Source organism: Podarcis gaigeae, assembly GCF_964106915.1.
Source record: "Podarcis gaigeae genome assembly, chromosome: 7".
Taxonomy (NCBI): domain Eukaryota; kingdom Metazoa; phylum Chordata; class Lepidosauria; order Squamata; family Lacertidae; genus Podarcis; species Podarcis gaigeae.
The window spans coordinates 90656959-90675447 of record NC_139683.1 but is presented as its reverse complement, the minus strand read 5'-3'; the positions used below and the strand labels follow the sequence as shown (position 1 = coordinate 90675447).

Here is an 18489-nt window from a genome sequence, read left to right as displayed (position 1 = left end):
GAAGGGGGTTGTTTTGCTTTTTTGTTTTACTTGTTTACATCCTGTATTTTATTCTGTGAACCATCCTGAGATCTTATGAGGAAGGGCGATATATAAATCTAATGAATTAAATAAATAATGAGGAGTCTGTTAGATTGGGTATTCTCTATAAGGATGTTGCAGGCCACTGGTAATGTTCTGCTGCCTTTCCTTCAATTAATATCTCTTAGTTTTATGAATTGCTTTCTTTTTTAAAAAAGGTAGTCAACGCCACCTTATCTGACATATGCCAGGTCACGGAATGAAGGCTTGATGGGAATGTACACTTTAAACTATACATTATGACCACAGATGTATGGAAGGGCTGAAATGCAGGATTGCACATTCCAACTCTGTTTTGATTTTATCTGTTGTGTTTTCATTTAGCTCAGTAATTCTGAGCAATGCATTAAGGCTAACAGATTGTTGTTTTCCACACACCAAACACGTTTTCTTGTAGGGTGTGTAGATTTTAATTTTTTTCCCCGCACATCAACCAGGCTTGAAGATCATTGTTGTTGAAGTTAAGCTGTGCATGTACCAAATGTCCTGCCTTTAACATTTGATTCTCATCTTTGTAGTTCTGTGTTTTCCAAGTTCACATTTGATTTAACATGATTTTAAAGTGTCAACTTGCTGCCTTGGTTTTTATAATTTAGGGTAGAGAAGTAGGGAAAATAATCTAGAGACGTATCCGTATGTGGAGCATGAAATTGAATTGTTGCAAAGCCAAATGATTTCTTTTTTAAACTGGGTAATAAATTCTTGGGAAAGCGTTACATGGGACAGCCAGAAGCTGTCTTCCAGAATGAAGGGGAAACAGATTTGCTATCATTACTGCTAATAATGAGAACTTGTGATGTTTAACAAGCTGCTGTGACTAATTTATTCCATATTATTTCAATGGCTTGAGTATTTTATTGAAAGGCAGCTTGTAGCAGCTGTGAATTAAAGTGGGCTGAAACTTTGATGTAGTTAGAATAGAAAGTATTTAAGAGGTATAATGCCACTGTGAGCCCACTGTTGGTGCTGAGCGGATATCACGTACAGTGGTGCCCTGCAAGACGGAAAACCCGCTAGACGAAAGGGTTTTCCGTTTTGGAGGTGCTTCGCAAAATGAATTTCCCTATGGGGTTGCTTCGCAAGACGGAAAAATCTTGCGAGTCCCCGCGGATTTTTTTCGCTTTTTTCACCCTTTTCCTAAGCCGCTAAGCTGCTTAACAGCTGATCTGCTGATAAGCCGCTTAACAGCTGATCGCTAGAAGCCGCTAGACCGCTGTAGCGCTAATCCGCTAAGCTGTCAATGGGCTTGCTTCGCAAGACGAAAAAACCGCTAGACGAAGAGAATCGCGGAACGGATTCTTTTCGTCTTGCGAGGCACCACTGTAGTGCAAATGGAGAATATGATAACCTAAAGGGAGGGAGTTTGCATTCACCAGGCATTTAAATAGTCACAGACACCTTGGGCAATTTTTAATGAAAAGTTAGGGCATAAATTAATTTTATTTATTTTCATCATTTATTAAAGAAATAAATGCCCTTCATCATAAGATCTCAGAGAGTTCAAAGAGTGGTTCAGAGAGTAAAATACAGGATAAAAACATGAAAATAAGTAAAGTGAAACAACAAAACAATAAACCCCCTTCCCACAGACACATTTAAAAGACTGTAGAATATTAATCAGCCCAAGGTCTGGTTGAAGAGGAACATTTTCACCTAGCACCTAAAAATATATAATGAAGATGCCTGGCGAGCCTCCCTGGGAAGAGCACCCCCAAATGGGGAATCACTACAGAGAAGGCCCTGTTCTTGTGTTGCCCCCCTCCGGACCTCTCTAGGAGGAGGCACACAAAGAAGGGCCTCGGAGGATGAATGCAGAGTCCAATGCGGTTCATATGGGGAGAGCCCCCCCCCCCCCCCGCAATTCATTTTTAACTTTAATTCAGCAGGAGCTGCATATATGATGTATACCAGTGCCCCACATTCTGCTAGATCTCCTTCCCTCATGGATGCCCACCCAAGGGCTTCAGACTGCACCAGGTGCCACATAAGAAACCGATCTTCCAGCACCTACACTTTGGAACTCCCTTCCTATTGACACCAGGCAGGCACCTTCACTACTCTTTTTTTGCACTTGCTAAAAACATTTTTGTTCAGGCAAGCCTATAAAGGTAAAGGTAAAGGTACCCCTGCCCGTACGGGCCAGTCTTGCCAGGCTCTGGGGTTGTGCACCCATCTCACTTAAGAGGCCAGGGGCCAGCGCTGTCCGGAGACACTTCCGGGTCACGTGGCCAGCGTGACAAAGCTGCATCTGGCGAGCCAGAGCCGCACACGGAAACGCCGTTTACCTTCCCGCTGGTAAGCGGTCCCTATTTATCTACTTGCACCCGGAGGTGCTTTCGAACTGCTAGGTTGACAGGCGCTGGGACCGAGCAGCGGGAGCGCACCCCGCCGCAGGGATTCGAACCGCCGACCTTTCGATCGGCAAGTCCTAGGCGCTGAGGCTTTAACCCACAGCGCCACCTGCGTCCAGGCAAGCCTATACAGATAAGCAAAACTTTGACAGGTGCTTTTATCTGGTTTTTAGCGTACTGTTGATTTTAATTTTTTTAAATGTTTTAAACAGCTGTTTTTAACTGTCTTTTTACTGATAATTTCATTGTTTCATTCATTTTGTAAACCGCTTTGAGGGTGTGTGGTTTTTTTACAATCAAGCAGTATATAAATTTTATGAACTAAATAAATAAGCGTTCTCTAAAGGTTGGAACTAGCTTCATTGTTCGTGGCAACCATTCAGCTGCTTTCAAGGAAGTTTGGAAGCTGCCTTGTGTTCATTCAGACTGGCTGGCTGGCCCAGGATTAACTGCTTTGGCTGGCAGCCGCTGCTCTCCAGGATCAGCGACTCAGAAAAGTCCTTCCTCCCCCCACCCCCTTTTTTCTTTTTAGGCAGTATTTTTATTAAGTTTACTTATCATTACAGTTATTCGATTCATTATTCAAAGCATCATAAGATACATAAAGAAAAACCAGAATAATTCAACATCTTTGAAAATGACTTCCCTTCACCTCATTGTGGGTCCATACTTCTTTTTCTTTTTAACTGTGTCCTTTTTCAAATTCAATTCATTGATCTCACATAACGTAAATTATCTGTCTGTTAACTAATTTGCGAAAATTAATCAAAGCATATTAGAGATTTTGTTTGGGAACAGTGTTTTTCTAAGTGTACTCTCCCTTCCAATTTTTGGCAATCAGCATTCTTGCTGCTGTTGTTGTGTACAGGAAAACCCTTTTATCATTTGGAATATCATCTGTCAAAATGCTTATAAAAGGCTTCAGGTTTTTTCGCATTTGTTTGTTTAAACATTTAATTTTTTTTTTTAGTTTTTTATGTCGCAGTTCTGAGCCATTTAAGGCTTCATAGGTCAAAACCAACACTTTGAATGATGCCTGGGAATTAATTAGCAGCCATTGCAATTGGGCCAGGATCGGTGTAATATTCTCAGACCGCCTTGTCCCAATGATAAATGCAACAGATTAAATAATAAGGATGAAAAGAAAGGTGTTTTGGGCCTCATGTCTACTTCAGAAATCTTCTTTCTTTAAATTGATTTAAAGAAATGAGGACATCATTTCTAATCATTACTGAGTTCTCTTATTCCAGCCTGCAAGAGGATCTATGAATAGGTTTTTTAATGGTCATTCTGATTCTTCATGTCACTGCAGCGTGCCCTCAAGTAACATGTGTAAAAGATTTTGCTGTGAACTGCCATTAGAAAAGGCACATGGCTCCATCCATGACTGGCTTCATCCATATCCCTGCAAGCAGCAGAATCGTTATCATGAGGCCTAGAAACTTACGAGGCCAAGGGAGGATGTTCACATTTTGCAGCAGTGGGCACACTCTGGTCCAGAATCCTTCGTGCTGCTATATATGCATGTTTATACCCTGCATGTGGCCTCCATGTTTACTTTAATGGAGGTGACATCTAGATATCTACAGCTCAGCCCTTTGCACACTGAATGACTTCATCTAGTGATGTGAGTGAGGAATTTTGCATGCATCTTGGATCCACTGCCCATAAGATGCCACTGAATTGAGTGGTTAGCTCTCTCCCTCTTTCTTCCTTCCTTAGTGTTTATCTCCCTGTGTTGCAGTATTGTAGCACAGAATATTGAATTAAGGATCTTTTCAAACAGCCGTGATCAGGTGCAAACCTACTCATAACAGTGCTCACAGATACTTGAACAGAGGAAGTGGAAACTAGATTTGAAGTGTGCCCTTAGTACAGATAATTTTAAAAAATCATGGGTAGGCAAACTAAGGCCCGGGGGCCGGATCTGGCCCAATCACCTTCTCAATCCAGCCCACGGATGAATCAGCGTGTTTTTACATGAATAGAATGTGTCCTTTTATTTAAAATGCATCTTTGGGTTATTTGTGGGGCATAGGAATGTGTTCATTTCTCTCCCCCCCCCCAAAAAAAAATATAGTCCGACAGTGTCTGAGGGACAGTGGACCGGCCCCCTGCTGAAAAAGTTTGCTGACCCCTGCTAGATGTTACGGACAGTGTTTGGTGAAATCTCAGACCTGATAATAGGGCTTTGTAGGATTTCAGGTGGTCAAGAGTGTTGAATATAAACTACTTGGCCCATCCCATGACAAGCAGAGCCAGAATGAATGATGTGAAATAAATGTAAACTAGCATAATGAGTGCAGGCTTCCATCAACTGGGGCCATCTTGAGGTTTGGCCTCCAGCTTCCATCAGCCCTAGCCGGTTGGAGAGAGCTGTAATACAGGATGCAGAACTTGGGTTTGTTTTGTGCTGCTGCTGCTGCTGCTGTTTTTAAGTATAGGGCATGCACAGTCTTAAGTTACAGTTTTTTTCAAAATTCTTTTTCAGACAGAAGCTCCAAGAAGATCACAAAGACTGGACATTTGGAGAGACATGGTTGTTTTTTGGCTGTCGCCACCAGGTCAAAGATTACCTGTTCCAGTAAGTTGTTGCCTTGTGCTCTCTTTCCTCTCAGCCCCTTGCCCCCTAAGCTGCTGTGCAAGGGAATTATGTCTTTACCCTTGCAGCAATCCTTAACTTTTATCTTTCAGAGAGGAGCTCAGGTGCTTTGCTGAAAGTGGCACATTAACTCACCTAAAGGTTTCTTTCTCAAGAGACGCCCCAGCTGCAGTAGAAGCTGCCACTCCTAAATACGTTCAAGATAACCTTCGGCTTTACTGCAAAGAGGTTAGCAGGATTCTGCTGCAGGAAAAAGGGTATTTTTACGTGTGCGGGTGAGTCATGCCGAATTTTATGAAACTTGGATTTGCAAGAACTTGTAGAAACGTGAACTGCTTTTAGATTAGCAAGAGCTGGGAGCAAAAGATGAGAAAACAAAATTAATGGGAGCCCAGGTGTGGTGGGGGGGTTGTTTGTCTTCTCCTGAAGAGAATACTCCCTTTAGGCACATTTTCATAACATCGCTGCTTGTGAGAAGATGAGGAAGCAGAAAGAGCTGCCCAGAGAGCTTCTTAACAAGCTGAAAAGTGAACTGGAAAGGAGGGCAGCAAGCTTTGTATGGGCTTGTTGAAACAAAACAAAAGAGCAAGCCAGGGTGCAAGTTAAGGCAACCAGGGCGTTGGAGAGAAATAAGGCGGCCATGTTAGTACCCTGAATGCCCTGCTGACACAAGCATAGTCTCCCCTCATCTGGCTCTAACAGAAGGACTGATTGGTGTCATTTTTACATGGACATGATCTCACCCAGTGGAGCTGCTCTTAAGTTGCATATGCTAACCTAAACTTCATGGTTATTACCATCTCGGTGGTTAGCCCCTGTTATGTCCCATTAATTTCAGTACAGTGGTACCTCGGGTTACATACGCTTCAGGTAACATATGCTTCAGGTTACAGACTCTGCTAACCCAGAAATAGTACCTTGGGTTAAGAACTTTGCTTCAGGATGAGAAGAGAAATCACATGGTGGCAGCAGGAGGCCCCATTAGCTAAAGTGGTGCTTCAGGTTAAGAACAGTTTCAGGTTAAGAACGGACCTCCGGAACGAATTAAGTACTTAACCCGAGGTACCACTGTAGCGGGAATCTGAGAATGTGCATAAACTCACCTATCAGTAGAATTTAGAAGTGTTTGAACTTTGGCTGGACCGTACCTTGTGTCTATAAAATGCATAAACCTTATTTGAGGGATCTTTGAGAAGGTTGGGTAGGCTGTTAACCTAAAGGAAAATGCAGTGGTTCAAGATTGTGGAATTCAAGGCTGTTAAGAGGTGCATTCAGTTAGCATTATCAGAGTTTGTACTGAGCCATGACCTCTAATCTCATCAAAGCTTCCACCCCTCCAGTATCCTTGAGTGTAGAACTGTCAAAGTCAGCAGTTTGTGGCGTAGGGCGAGAAAACCTCCTTCAAGTGCCAAATGCTTTGCAGCATCTAATCTTCCTGCAGGTCAATAGCTATTTAGCAACTTAACCTCGAACATCTCAAGAGCCCTATTCTATCCAACTGCCCCTCTTTTAGTTTAGATGCTTGGCAGATGAAATAATGCCTAAACATTGGTCAGATGTTCTAAGTATTTACTTAGTACAAATGTATTAATTGAGAGACTTGTTTGAATCCTAAAGCCCTATGGGCATAATCCACTGGGTGGTTCTCCTGCACAAGCTGTATTGGGGGGGTGGGAAATGTGCAAAAGCATAGCAGTACATTTGAACAACTCCCATTCATTCCAGTGGGGCAGGAGAACCTCCCAGTCTAGCATGTAGCTTAAATGTTACCAAGTTAAATTCTAAACCTTTGTTATACTCCAGATTCTGGGGGAAACAGAATTTGTATTTCTACATACACAGTCTAGCAGGACTGCAGAGCAAAAACGTCTGCCTTTTCAGGTGTGCAGTTAGAAAGGGGTAGTCAACTTACAATGGCGTCATTGACTTTATACAATATGTCAGATAATACATGGCCAGTTGACCAGTCAATTGATTTTAAATGTGACCAGTTCTTTTACGCTGCGTGCACACACATATTGTACTCTTCTCTTTCTGATAATTGTCTGAAAGTGACACCACCTCCATCAACGATACTGGTTTGTCTGCTTGACTGATGATGATTTTTCCCATTTTTTCAGAGATGCAAAGAATATGGCTAAAGATGTGAACGATGCTCTAGTAGATATCTTAACTTCTGAGAGAGGAGTTGATAAACTGGAAGCACTGAAGATGCTTGCTCTGTTAAGAGAAGAAAAGAGATATTTGCAAGACATCTGGGCCTAGGAACTAGCCACTCTCTGCTTAGTCCATTTGGCATTGATGATCTATGGATAACCTTTTTATGCATATGCTGGTTGGTGGTGACACAAGTCCTCAATATCAATACCTAATTGATATTATCCTACTTAGCCTGCACAGTTGGAATCACTCATTTCAGAGAAATTTTGCACAATGAAAGGAACTCTTCAAATATGCCATCTGTCAGTGCCTTTTAATTTGTAGGTATTTTCTCAGCAAAAGTCAGATGGCGTTTATTTTCTGGTTTGGAGCACCAGATAAAGTAAATATTTAAAGCAATCCTACATATGTTGGTCTTTCTCTTCTGCTGATCTGGAGATGCATTCAAAAATAAGGTAGTGTGTGCAACCTCTACCACTTCTGCTGGGGCAATAGCGTTTTCTTATTGACTGCCTCATCAGAGAGATCATCCACCCAACTTTTGCACCTTAGGATGGAGGTGGAAATTGTACAGGAACCCAGTCTTTTAAATAAGGAAACTATTTATAGTTTATTTATTAGCCTTTTAAAGTGTTGATAGTATCAATTTCAAATGATTAATAGGATGATCATGAAATATCCTTACAGAAAAGAGAATAGGACTGCAGCCTTCACATGACTACATAGAAGTTAGAAACAAGATAGACTGGTTTTAGATCACTATGAGAAAAGATACTTAAACCACTAATTTAAATTGTGTTTCTTGCTTTGTAATTAATGAATTACCTGATGAGTGGATAGGGATTGATTGCTACAAGAAAACAGACCAGTTTACAGTTAAAGGGTTTACAGTTATACGTTGCTTTACGAGGAATGTCCTGTGAACTCAAGCGTTGCAGCTTGCCAGGCAGACTAATCCCTCCTCCCCCCCCCCGCATGCTAGGTGGAGATTCTTCCAATCGCCCTCCACAAAGCCAATTGTATTGGGGCAGGGGGAGAATGGAGGAAGCTCCATTGTGCAAGCAAAAGGACTTGCTAGGTGAATCCTGCCCAGTCTTCCTATTACCCAGGAGCATCATCCAATACCTCTGCACAATTCGATCTGAGACAGGGGGAAACATCGGTTAATGGGCTGCTTTTTGGCCTGATGTTCAGATGGTGGAATCCTCAGAAAGATCATTGGCTTGACGATGAGGTCCACAGTCCAGTTTATTAGCTGTAATGAGTTATGGCCAAATGCCCAGGAATTCCAGAGCCAAGGTTAGTAATTGATTACTATTACTGGGCAAAGGAGAAGAAAAGTAAATTTTACATTTAGTTAAGTCACATATTTATAATTTTTTGTAATAATGCATGAGCTGTTTAACACTTGTTTCAGAAGTCAAATATTTCTCCCCATATTTTTTTTCTTGCAACCTTCAATCAACCTTTGCTTCAATGTCTTCGACAGAAGGTTGTGAATTTTTTAAGAGCTAAATGGACATCTAAGTTTAGATTTCATTTCAAAATTGTTTTCACAAATTATTTTCACTATAGCACCTGGATGGGCTGTCAGGATCCTGGAGTAAAGCTGCAGGTTCAACAATGGACTTGCTTTTGGGCGCAAATAATTATTCCAGTACACTAATTTTCACCTCTGAAGTTGCATCCACGGGGTCATGTCCAGTGCTGGTGGTTCCACTTGCTCAGCAGAACCAAATTGTTCCATGTGCGTAGAACAAAGAGGCAGTGAAGCATTCCACAGCGACACTAGAATTTGGGGACATCACTAATGGTTGAACACTGGAAGGTTTAGGACAATCAAAGAAAGTATTTCTTCACATAGTGCATAGTTAAACTCTGGCAATCGTTGCCACAAAAAGCAGCAATAGCCACCAACTTAGATGGCTTTGAAAGAGAACTTTGGGGCTAGGAAGACAGGAAGATGACTCCTCATGTAACGTTGGATACAATGCATGGCTATGGTTTTAAATGCAAACAGTATAATTCCAACTGTTTTGATGGAAATTAGAGCATATGGATGATAATTATTTTAAATTGTTGGGACTTAAATGTGTTGAAATTGGATTGAAACATGCCCAGTGTTTGTGAGAAAGTGCAAACTGATTTTATTTGCAATATATATATTAAAACTAAAATGGTTCAGAGTTTTTCTTATCTTCTTTGAACCATTTGACTGGGTTACAAGGTTGACCTTAGACCAGGAAGCAAACAAACAAAGCAGATTCTTCTTTTAACACCTGCTTGAAATCCACACATAACGTTCTTTGTGGCAGAACATTTTGATGTTAAAAGCAAAGGAGCAGTGCAAAAACTGGCAACTCCCTTGGATCTACCTTGATACTTCCTATAATTATTTCAAATGTGAGTAACTTCTGAAGATATTAAGGGAACAGCTCAGTCACCACTGCAAAGAATTCATTTCCCTTTTAGCATTGCTCTTAAAATGTTGCTGACACTCAGTTTAGGTGGTTTATGGATCTCTTAATGCTAATGCTGATGGATTTCTGATGACCTCTAGTTTTTATAGATGCTGATTACTGCATCTGTTAAGAACTCATAGAATTTTAAAAATGGAAGTGCTGTTGCGGGTTTTTTGGGCTTTCACTGGGTGGTCAGTTTGTTTCCAACTGCCACATGTTCCTTCTGTAGTTTATTGCCGTAGGTTTACATCTTCCACCTTTGCTACTTACCAGGGTAGCACTCAGTGGAGCTATCACCATTCAAAGAATGATTTGAAAAAATGAAGCAGTGAACTCCCCACCCCCACCCCAAGTTTAAAATGTGGACGTTAACACATGCCACCCACATGTTTTCACCGGGTACCTTCCCAAGGAGAGTGTTCCATAACACTGGAATGTAGTGTAGTGTTCCTTCTCCCCATGTTAGAGAAATGTGACTTAAGAGAGAGAGGACTTAAAGACTTAGGATAACTTTGTTAATAATCTGTTTATTTACAAATGTACAAGTTGACTGTGATGGAGGCACAGCAGTCCACAAAGGCAGTGTCACTTCCAAAGCAACCACAGGCTCCCCAGCCAGCCAGCTCTAAACAATCAAGACCTGCTAGGCTCTCTCCAGCGTCTGTAGTTCCAGGCAAAGCAGCCTCCATCCTTGCACCATCCTGGGCATTGCTGTCACTGTGCATGCTGTGTGCACAAGGCCAAGACAAATGTTCTAGGGGGGGGGGGATTTTTAATTGGTAGTTTTATCCAGGAAGGAGACAGTTGTCCTTTTCGTGACAATCGAGCTGTTCACATACTTGAAGGCACTGCTCAGCTGGCTTCAAACATCCTAGGCAAGAGGTTGTGGGAGAGACTCACCTTGCCCCAAGCTGGTTTTATCATAGAAAACATTCCAATAGAAACAACAGGAATTAAATGCTTATCTGCACACCTAGCAGCTATATGCCAATGGGGAAGAGCACACTGGGCTGTACAAAACTCGGTGGTGCATTGATACCGAAAGGCTTCCTAATGGCAACACAATCCATGTCATTAATCGCAAAGAGCCTCAAATTTAAGTGAACTATCAAAAATATGATACTGAGTTGAATGCAACAGTGTACACACTCTGAAATCAATAAGCTTAAGCTCGTTGTGCCCATTGACTGCTGTGGGGTCTCCTCTGAGGAGGGCTTAGTTGGAGTCACCTTATAGCAGGGGTGCAAATTTCCAAGGGCCTAGTTGGCTCAAGTTCCAAGTGGTGACAGAGAAGGAAACAACAGGCCCTCCTTTCCCCCCATGCAGAATGAAGGAACAGGAGTGAAACTTGACAGGTCAACTGTGCCGGCTGCTGCTAAGTTCTACTTGGGTTTCCATGGAAATTTAGCAGCAGCAAATGAGCTGTTGTGTGTCCACCCTTTCACACTGCCCTGTGCCAGTCTATGAGAAGGGGCTCTTGGGAAGGAGCCTTTCCCCAGAGGGTGGCAAGAGGAACATGCTTTGTGGCTTCTGCAGGTGGTGGGTGGGTTGAGAGCTGACTTCTAAACACAAAACAACCCTAAGCATGGGTGTAAAACATGAGTATTCCTTGATGGAGAGAAGGGAGGATGCAGTAAAGAAGAAGCATGAGATGGAAGGAACAGGAAACAAGGGCGGGGAGAACTGATGAGCAGAGGAAGGTGAGGCAAGGCAAGCCCTGCATTTTCAGGTAGGAGAGCTTCGGCCTTGTTTTTTCATCCAACAAATTTGAGGCATGTCTGTTACTTCTTAAGGCCAGTTCTATGCCCAAAGACTTGTGGACAGTATCCAGCAAGAAAAGTGTGTCCCAGGTTAGACAATGGAAGAATTCTGTTGGCTGAAGGAAAGTTTTGTCAATTCATGGATCTGGGGAGGTTAGCTGAGCAGAAAGAGGCAGACAACCCCTTTTGCCACAGCAGAAATGGGCTTCCAAATCCCACTGCTCTATTGACACAGTTGCATCACCACAGGAAGCACTAGCACAATCCCAGCAAGAGAGAGGAGTTTAAATACACTGAAATCCATGGCTGAAGGCACAGCTAACTCTTAACAGGTATGACATTTCCTGTTCACTTAAAGTAAACCATGGTTAAAAGTTCAAAAATTCCCATTAACCCTGGGCAGGAATGTAAAATAGGTAAGATAGGAATAGAGCCTGAAAAACTCAACCAGTCTTGCTAAAAGAATTGAAAATGTTAGTGGCCTCAGATCACTAATTCCCTCAGATGGAGGGAATCGGCAAAGTCAGGATATGATGAGAAGAGAAACTAGGCCAGAACCAGTCATGGTACCTGCGTTTTGTGTGAAGAAGAAAAATCTCTCGGGAATCAATACTGCAAGATGGGGAATGCCCATAAATGAATTTAAGGTTAAATACTGTAAATTAAGGGGTAGAAGTGGTTCCCTGTTGCAAAAGGGTTGGGTGGTGGTGGACAGTAAGAAGGAACCCTGTAAAAACTGGCCTTGAGCTTTCAGGCTTTTTATGGAATAGAGGGGTAATTGGCTATTCTTTGACAACAAAATGGCCATGTGCATCCTAATGAACTACTTGACTCGCCAAGGCATCATGTCCCCCAGTAATCTCACCTGAGATTTTAGATGCTCTTTGCTCACCAATACAGAGGGGTCCTTTGCAGCTGCAGGGGGGGGGAACCCCAGAGGCAGAAAAGGACAGCTGCGGGAGGGGAGCCAATTCCTAACTTGTTTTAAGAAAACCATCAAGGGAAATTGTGTTACGTTTAACAAAAAAGGTGTACTGCAACTGTAAATTCGTCTCAAGCAGTGCTGATTAAGAAACCATTCGTGCAGCTGCCTCTGTGTGTTTATTCCCTCAAACGGTTTGGCTCTTAGGGAAGAAATGTGTTCTCAGGACCAGGTATAAAAAACAGGAAGGAATCTGAGGAAAGAAACACAGTGTCTTCTACAGAGGCACAGAAACAAATATCCACTATGCTTTGCGTTTCCACACTGTAGCTCTTGCATTTCCTCTTAAGACCTGACTACCGCCTTGTGAGTGTCAGTGGCCAGTGGTCTCTTGCTTCAAAATAAGAGGCCATTTCCATTGAGCCAATGCTGTCCATTGCTGAAGGCAAGCATGGGGTTGCTAGCTTAAGGTGAGACACTGAGCTTCAAATTCATGTGCTTGGAGGGAGGGCAAAAGCAGTCTTGTGTGTGCAGAGCTAAAGAATCAAGCGCACACCCAAAGAGCGTGGAGCCCTGGCTTGCTCTCTTCTTTTTCGCTACCATGAAATGTTACATCATATTTGGTATTTACTTTAGCAAATAGAACATATACACCTGAGCTATACATGCTGTGAAACCAGCTGGCTGAAGCATTTAATGTAATAACTCTGACATTCCTTGCAACAGAATAGTAGTTTTTCTTTGAAAAAAGGCAAACCTATCATTATTGAGAAAAGCAAGCAACAGCAAGAGGGCAGTGAAACTGGTACAAAATTTGGAGCCCCAATTTATTTCCTCTAGTTTGTCATCAAGCACTTCCACTATTTACATAACCAGGCATGATGAGAAATCTCACTTGGTGCATCAAAACTATTGCAATAATGCTTTGCTTAATATACTTTATGCTGTTTTTAACTTCATGAATAATAAAAAAGAGCCATTAAAAATAGAAGCATTTGTGCTTTCCATCTCTTCCTAAGGGAGGGAGGCAAAGGGTGTGATGGATCTGCAAGCTAGTCCGGAGCCATCTTTCTGCTCTGGTGGCTTTGTGAATGTCCTAATGCACAATCCAGGTGGAGTCCATGCTGATACATTGCAGGGGCCACCCATCAGGCAGAAGTAGACCCTTAGTAACATGTGAAAATAGTTTGACATGTCTTCCCTGCTTCCGTTTCACAGATACATCCCAGCAGATTGAAACAGACAAAGCATGCACATTTCTGATCGGTTCTATCACTCAATGGCTCCATTTCTCTAGCACCTCTTTTACCAGCTTCCCTTGTGCCAGAAGTAGCTTGTAGTCCTGCCATAAACTATTCCCAGTTTCCACAAGGTCCAAAACAAGTTCATGAGTCCCAAGTATCCGGCCAAGAAGGTGCCAATGACCCTTGAAGGTGAGAAGGACTTGCTTCCATACAAATCAGGATCATTCCTTTCAATAATCTTATTTGTGGCAGGGAGGAGGCCTCCCAGTTGTATAAAAGTTTTCTCCTAGGCGGTCTCTAGCAATTAGGAGGATGGCAGCATGTTGACCAAAACACGATTGGCCAATGCAAAAGGACCCCATGATCTAATTCTACAGTACAAATATTGTACTGAAATGCAACATTTTAGAAAGGGAAACCTTTTACCCACACAAGTCAATGTTTTGTTGACGATGGCAGCAACATGATGTCTGAGGATCCAGGCCTTGGGGACGAATGTGAGTTATACAGATTTCCCCGCTTAATACTCATCATAGTGGTTCAGATCTGTAAAATAGGCATTGGAATATGCCTTTGCAGTGAGATGTGGATTAAAGTACTTGTTTTGCTCTTCTAGTATCAGGTTATTTTTGTTAAATGCCTGGGAATAAGAAAAGGGAGGGGGAGGAAGAGTTTAGAAAACACATCATTCAAACTGAAATAATAAAATGCAAAGCAGGGCAACTGATCACTAAAAGATATGCACACTTATAACATTATCTAGGAGGAGGAGGGGTAGAGATGGCAAAAGCAACACCAGAGGTTGAAATTGGAGAGAGCAAGAGGAAGCTATTGTAAGAAATATAGATTTAAATGGATAAGGAAGGAGGTTGAAAAAGAGAACTGAAGTAGCAAGGAGATGTTCAGGACAAGAAGACTGGGAAGAACACAAGAGGAGGAGGAAACCCGAAAGGTATGACTTTGTAAATGCGTAACACATTTGAGGAGGCAGCAGACACTGCCATGGTTACTCTTATTCACACAAGAATGACAAGAAGGAAGTCTTCATGTGGAAATCTTTTCCTGTAGTCTCCGTGTGAGTAAAATAATGTGTGTGGTTTTTTGTTTTGTATTTTTGCCTCTCCCCCCCCCCCTCAAAAAAAGTTTTGACCCATTAGAATACTGGTTCCATAAATCTGAAACATAACAGCAGCAGTCCCTTTTTGGACCACAGAAATTGTCCAGAGTATCTGCACATCTAACACCTTTAAAGAGGACCAGCCCTATCCATTTCTTACCTTGATGGCTTCTACAGAGTCGTACTTGTCCAGCTTGTTGATGTGATTAGTGATGTTGGTATTCAGAGGAGCCGGTGATACTGGGTGGATGACAGTTGCATCGTGCGACTGCTGCTGGTACCGTTGGCAGTAAGTGTAAACCAAAAGAGTCAGAAGGCACCCGAGAATGCAGCTGCTCAGCCCCACAGCCGTCATATGGAACATATTAAACTCTACAGGATGGAAGAGGCAAAGCAGAGTTGGCAGGTTGTGCTTATGTTTGATTGATTTCCAGACAACCTGCTTATGCATCGCTATGTCAGCACTTTGTATGCACCATGCAGAACAGGCACAGCGGGGGAAATACACATAGTAAAACTACATACAGGTCTTTTTTTTTTAGTAGGCATGGCTGGGCAGTTCTCTCTCTTCATTCTTCATGCAACTTTCTGAGAATCTAGCATTCTTTTTTAAAAAACAACAACAAAAGAACAAATGTTTCTTGTCCTCATGACTGGGAAAGGCTGTGGTGTGGGATTTGGAGTTCCTGTGATCATAAGATGCTCTCATTGGAGAACTAGAAGAGTGTTACTATTCTGATTATTTATATACTTCAAGTTATCCAAAGATCCCAGGGTGGTGTACAACATTAAGAACATAATCATAAGAACAGCCCCTCCTCATATTTAACAGGCCATACATGATCTAATGGCCAAAGGCCTGGGGAAAGAGAAATGTGTTCACCCAAAGATATGCAGGCCTCTCTGGGGAGAGCATTCCACAGTTGGGAGCCACCACGGAAAAGGCCCCTTCTCATGCTGCCCCCCTCCAAACCTCTCAGGGAGGGAGGACACAGAGAAGGGCCCCGTTCTGTCTTCTTGCCCGCTTTGCCTTCCCCCTGAAAAACTCTGCTGGAGAGCCTCCAGAACAACATGGGGGGGGGCACAAGTGGCTGCAGGGGGAAGGGGAAATTATTTCCTCAACACTTTCCTCCTGTGGGAGCCTCAGCTTGACTGCAGTGCCTTCCGCGAAGGGGAGGAGTGAAATCTCGAAGATGTCTCTCTTTGAATCATAGAATCATAGAGTTGGAAGAGACCACAAGGGCCATCGAGCCAAACCCCCTGCCAAGCAGGAAACACCATCACAGCACTCCTGACATATGGTTGTCAAGCCTCTGCTTAAAGACCTCCAAAGAAGGAGACTCCACCACACTCCTTGGCAGCAAATTCCACTGTCAAACAGCTCTTACTGTCAGGAAGTTCTTCCTAATGTTTAGGTGGAATCTTCTTTCTTGTAGTTTGGATCCATTGCTCCGTGTCCGCTTCTCTGGAGCAGCAGAAAACAACCTTTCTTCCTCCTCTATGAAGTGGTGGAGGAAATAGCTTACCTATTTTACCAGCATTTTTAAAAGTAGAGAACTAGTGCAAAAGGAGTAAGAAGCTACAGGGAAAACAGTTCCCAAGAATACTGGGAAAAAGAACAAGCCAGTATTAAACTTAAATCTACTGCTCCTTCCCCTGGAACCCCTTTATTCACTCACTTTTTACAGTATATCTAAATTATATTGCCATCAAACTGTTCTCTTTTGTTTCCCCATGCTGCTTTGGGGACAGACATTAAGCCAACTTTTTTCCTTTTTTTATAGACAAACGGAACAGCAGAGCAATCTCTGCAAGTGGAGATAGCCTTTTCCGTCCCTGGTGCTTTCTAGATGTTGTGGACTCTTAACAGTCCCAAAACATCTGGAGGGCACCTGGTTGGCAAAGGTTGTCTTCATGTTACTCTTCTGTCTGCTTAGAGGGGCATTTGCAGTCACATAGTCACATTTTGGGGTGCTTTAACCAGGCCCTGAGAACCCACCTTTCTCATGATTGCCATTGTCAGAGGTGGGGGTGTTCCTTTCTTTCATTCAATTGATGATGATAAACACTGCTACAATGTAAGTTTGCTTCATTTTCTTTTTAATTATTAAAATATTCATACAATAGCACTTGAACATAATTAATTGCTCTGGAATAAGTCCACAAATTGAAATAGAAGAATGGGGAAATGGTGGTCGCTAAGGGAAAAGCAACTAAAGGAGATGGGGCCAGAGAAGACCATTTCAGGAAATGGCCAATTAAGGAGCCGGTTGCACCGCTGCTGGGAGAAGCAGGAGCTACCATACTTTTCTGTGTATAAGACTAGGTTTTTTTACTTTAAAATAAGGTTAAAAATATGGGGGTGTCTTATACATGGATAGTGCATATGTCCATTTTCTAAATTTGGGGTCCCCAAAAGTAGGGAGTGTCTTATACATAGCGGCGTCTTATACATGGAAAAATACGGTACTTTCAGCCACATCAGAGAAGATGCCTTCACCAACCAAAGGCTACAGTTCTAAGCACACCTTCATCCACACTTCCGCTTATCCCATCGCTTTCGCCTGGGAAAACCTGCTCTTTACCACTGAATTAGAGGAAATATCAATCGAGTTTCCCACAGATCGACGTTTGCTCTGATTCAGCGGTAAAGAGCGGGTTTTCCCAGGGGAAAGTGGTGGCAAATGGAAAGCCGCACAGACAAGCAAAGTGCGGACGAGCCCTAAGTCCCATTAAACAGAAGGAGCAAAGATACTTTTAGGGAACTTGCTACAAAGCTGCCCATCCCATCTCAGTACGGCTAGTCCACTTTTGCCTTTGCTGTGGTGGCAGAGCAGCGGAAGATTTCCATGGGGATAAAGCGCTAAGGACCCAAGAACAATGCTCCAGCATCACTAAAAGGCTCAGAGGAACATTCTGCATAGAACACCTGGGGCTTCAGAGGAATCCTAGAACTGTAGAGTTGGATCTAGTACCTTTTGATGTGTGTTTTATTGTTTATGACTTTTGTTATGTTGGTAATTATGTAAATCTTGTCGTGTTGTAAGCCGCCTTGAGCATTGTTTTAACTATGGAAAGGCAGCATACAGTTGATGATAATGATCTAGTCCAACCTCCTGCAGTGCAGGAATCTCAAGTAGGTTGTCCATGACAGATTGCAAGACTTCCATCCAACCTCTGCTTAAAAACCTCCAAGGAAAGAGAGTCCACGGCCTCTTGTGGAGGTCTGTTCCACTGTCAAACAACTCTTATTCTGGTTTGCTTCACTGCTACAGTGCCCCCAGGCAGCAGCAAGGCAGCGCTGAAAAAACAGGACAAACTGCAGCAGAATGAATCCACCACTGGTGCAGCCTTTTTGCGTTAAGACCATGTTGCCAATTACACCCACAATAAAACACCAGTCCAGGGTGGTGGTTAATGTCATGCAAGAACAACAGCCTTAAAATTCTGATTTCAGGATTCTGCTTCACACGAATCTCAGTTTTCACTGTATTTTTTAAAAAAAGCATGTTTCTAACACTGTGGGTTAAACCACAGAGCCTAGGACTTGCGAATCAGAAGGTCGGGGGTTCGAATCCCCGCGACGGGGCGAGCTCCCGTTGTTCGGTCCCTGCTCCTGCCAACCTAGCAGTTCGAAAGAACGTCAAAGTGTAAGTAGATAAATAGGTACAGCTTCAGCTGGAAGGTGGGAAGGTAAACGGCGTTTCCGTACGCTGCTCTGATTCGCCAGAACCATTTAGTCATGCTGGCCACATGACCCGGAAGCTGTACGCCAGCTCCCTCGGCCAAT

The 18489-nt window shown here is 42.8% G+C and overlaps 2 protein-coding genes across 8 annotated transcripts in view; one reads left to right on the top strand and one right to left on the bottom strand.

The window, feature by feature from the left end:
- Positions 1 to 9371, top strand: part of MTRR (5-methyltetrahydrofolate-homocysteine methyltransferase reductase) — a 32672-nt gene extending 23301 nt beyond the window's left edge. For all 6 annotated transcript variants that reach the window (XR_014566704.1, XR_014566705.1, XM_083748630.1 and 3 more), the window contains exons 13-15: positions 4924 to 5016; positions 5127 to 5309; positions 7155 to 9371. Coding sequence is in view for 4 of the 6 variants with exons in the window: in XM_083748630.1 (XP_083604756.1) it covers positions 4924 to 5016; positions 5127 to 5309; positions 7155 to 7299 (421 nt within the window). In the remaining 2 variants the exon portion in view is untranslated. The remainder of the gene's footprint in view (positions 1 to 4923; positions 5017 to 5126; positions 5310 to 7154) is intronic.
- Positions 9372 to 10163: 792 nt separating this feature from the next.
- Positions 10164 to 18489, bottom strand: part of SEMA5A (semaphorin 5A) — a 163398-nt gene continuing 155072 nt past the window's right edge. For both annotated transcript variants that reach the window (XM_083748584.1, XM_083748585.1), the window contains exons 21-22: positions 14860 to 15071; positions 10164 to 14222 (exon numbers count right to left, since the gene is read on the bottom strand). In XM_083748584.1, the coding sequence (XP_083604710.1) occupies positions 14103 to 14222; positions 14860 to 15071 (332 nt within the window). In that variant the 3' untranslated portion in view covers positions 10164 to 14102. The remainder of the gene's footprint in view (positions 14223 to 14859; positions 15072 to 18489) is intronic.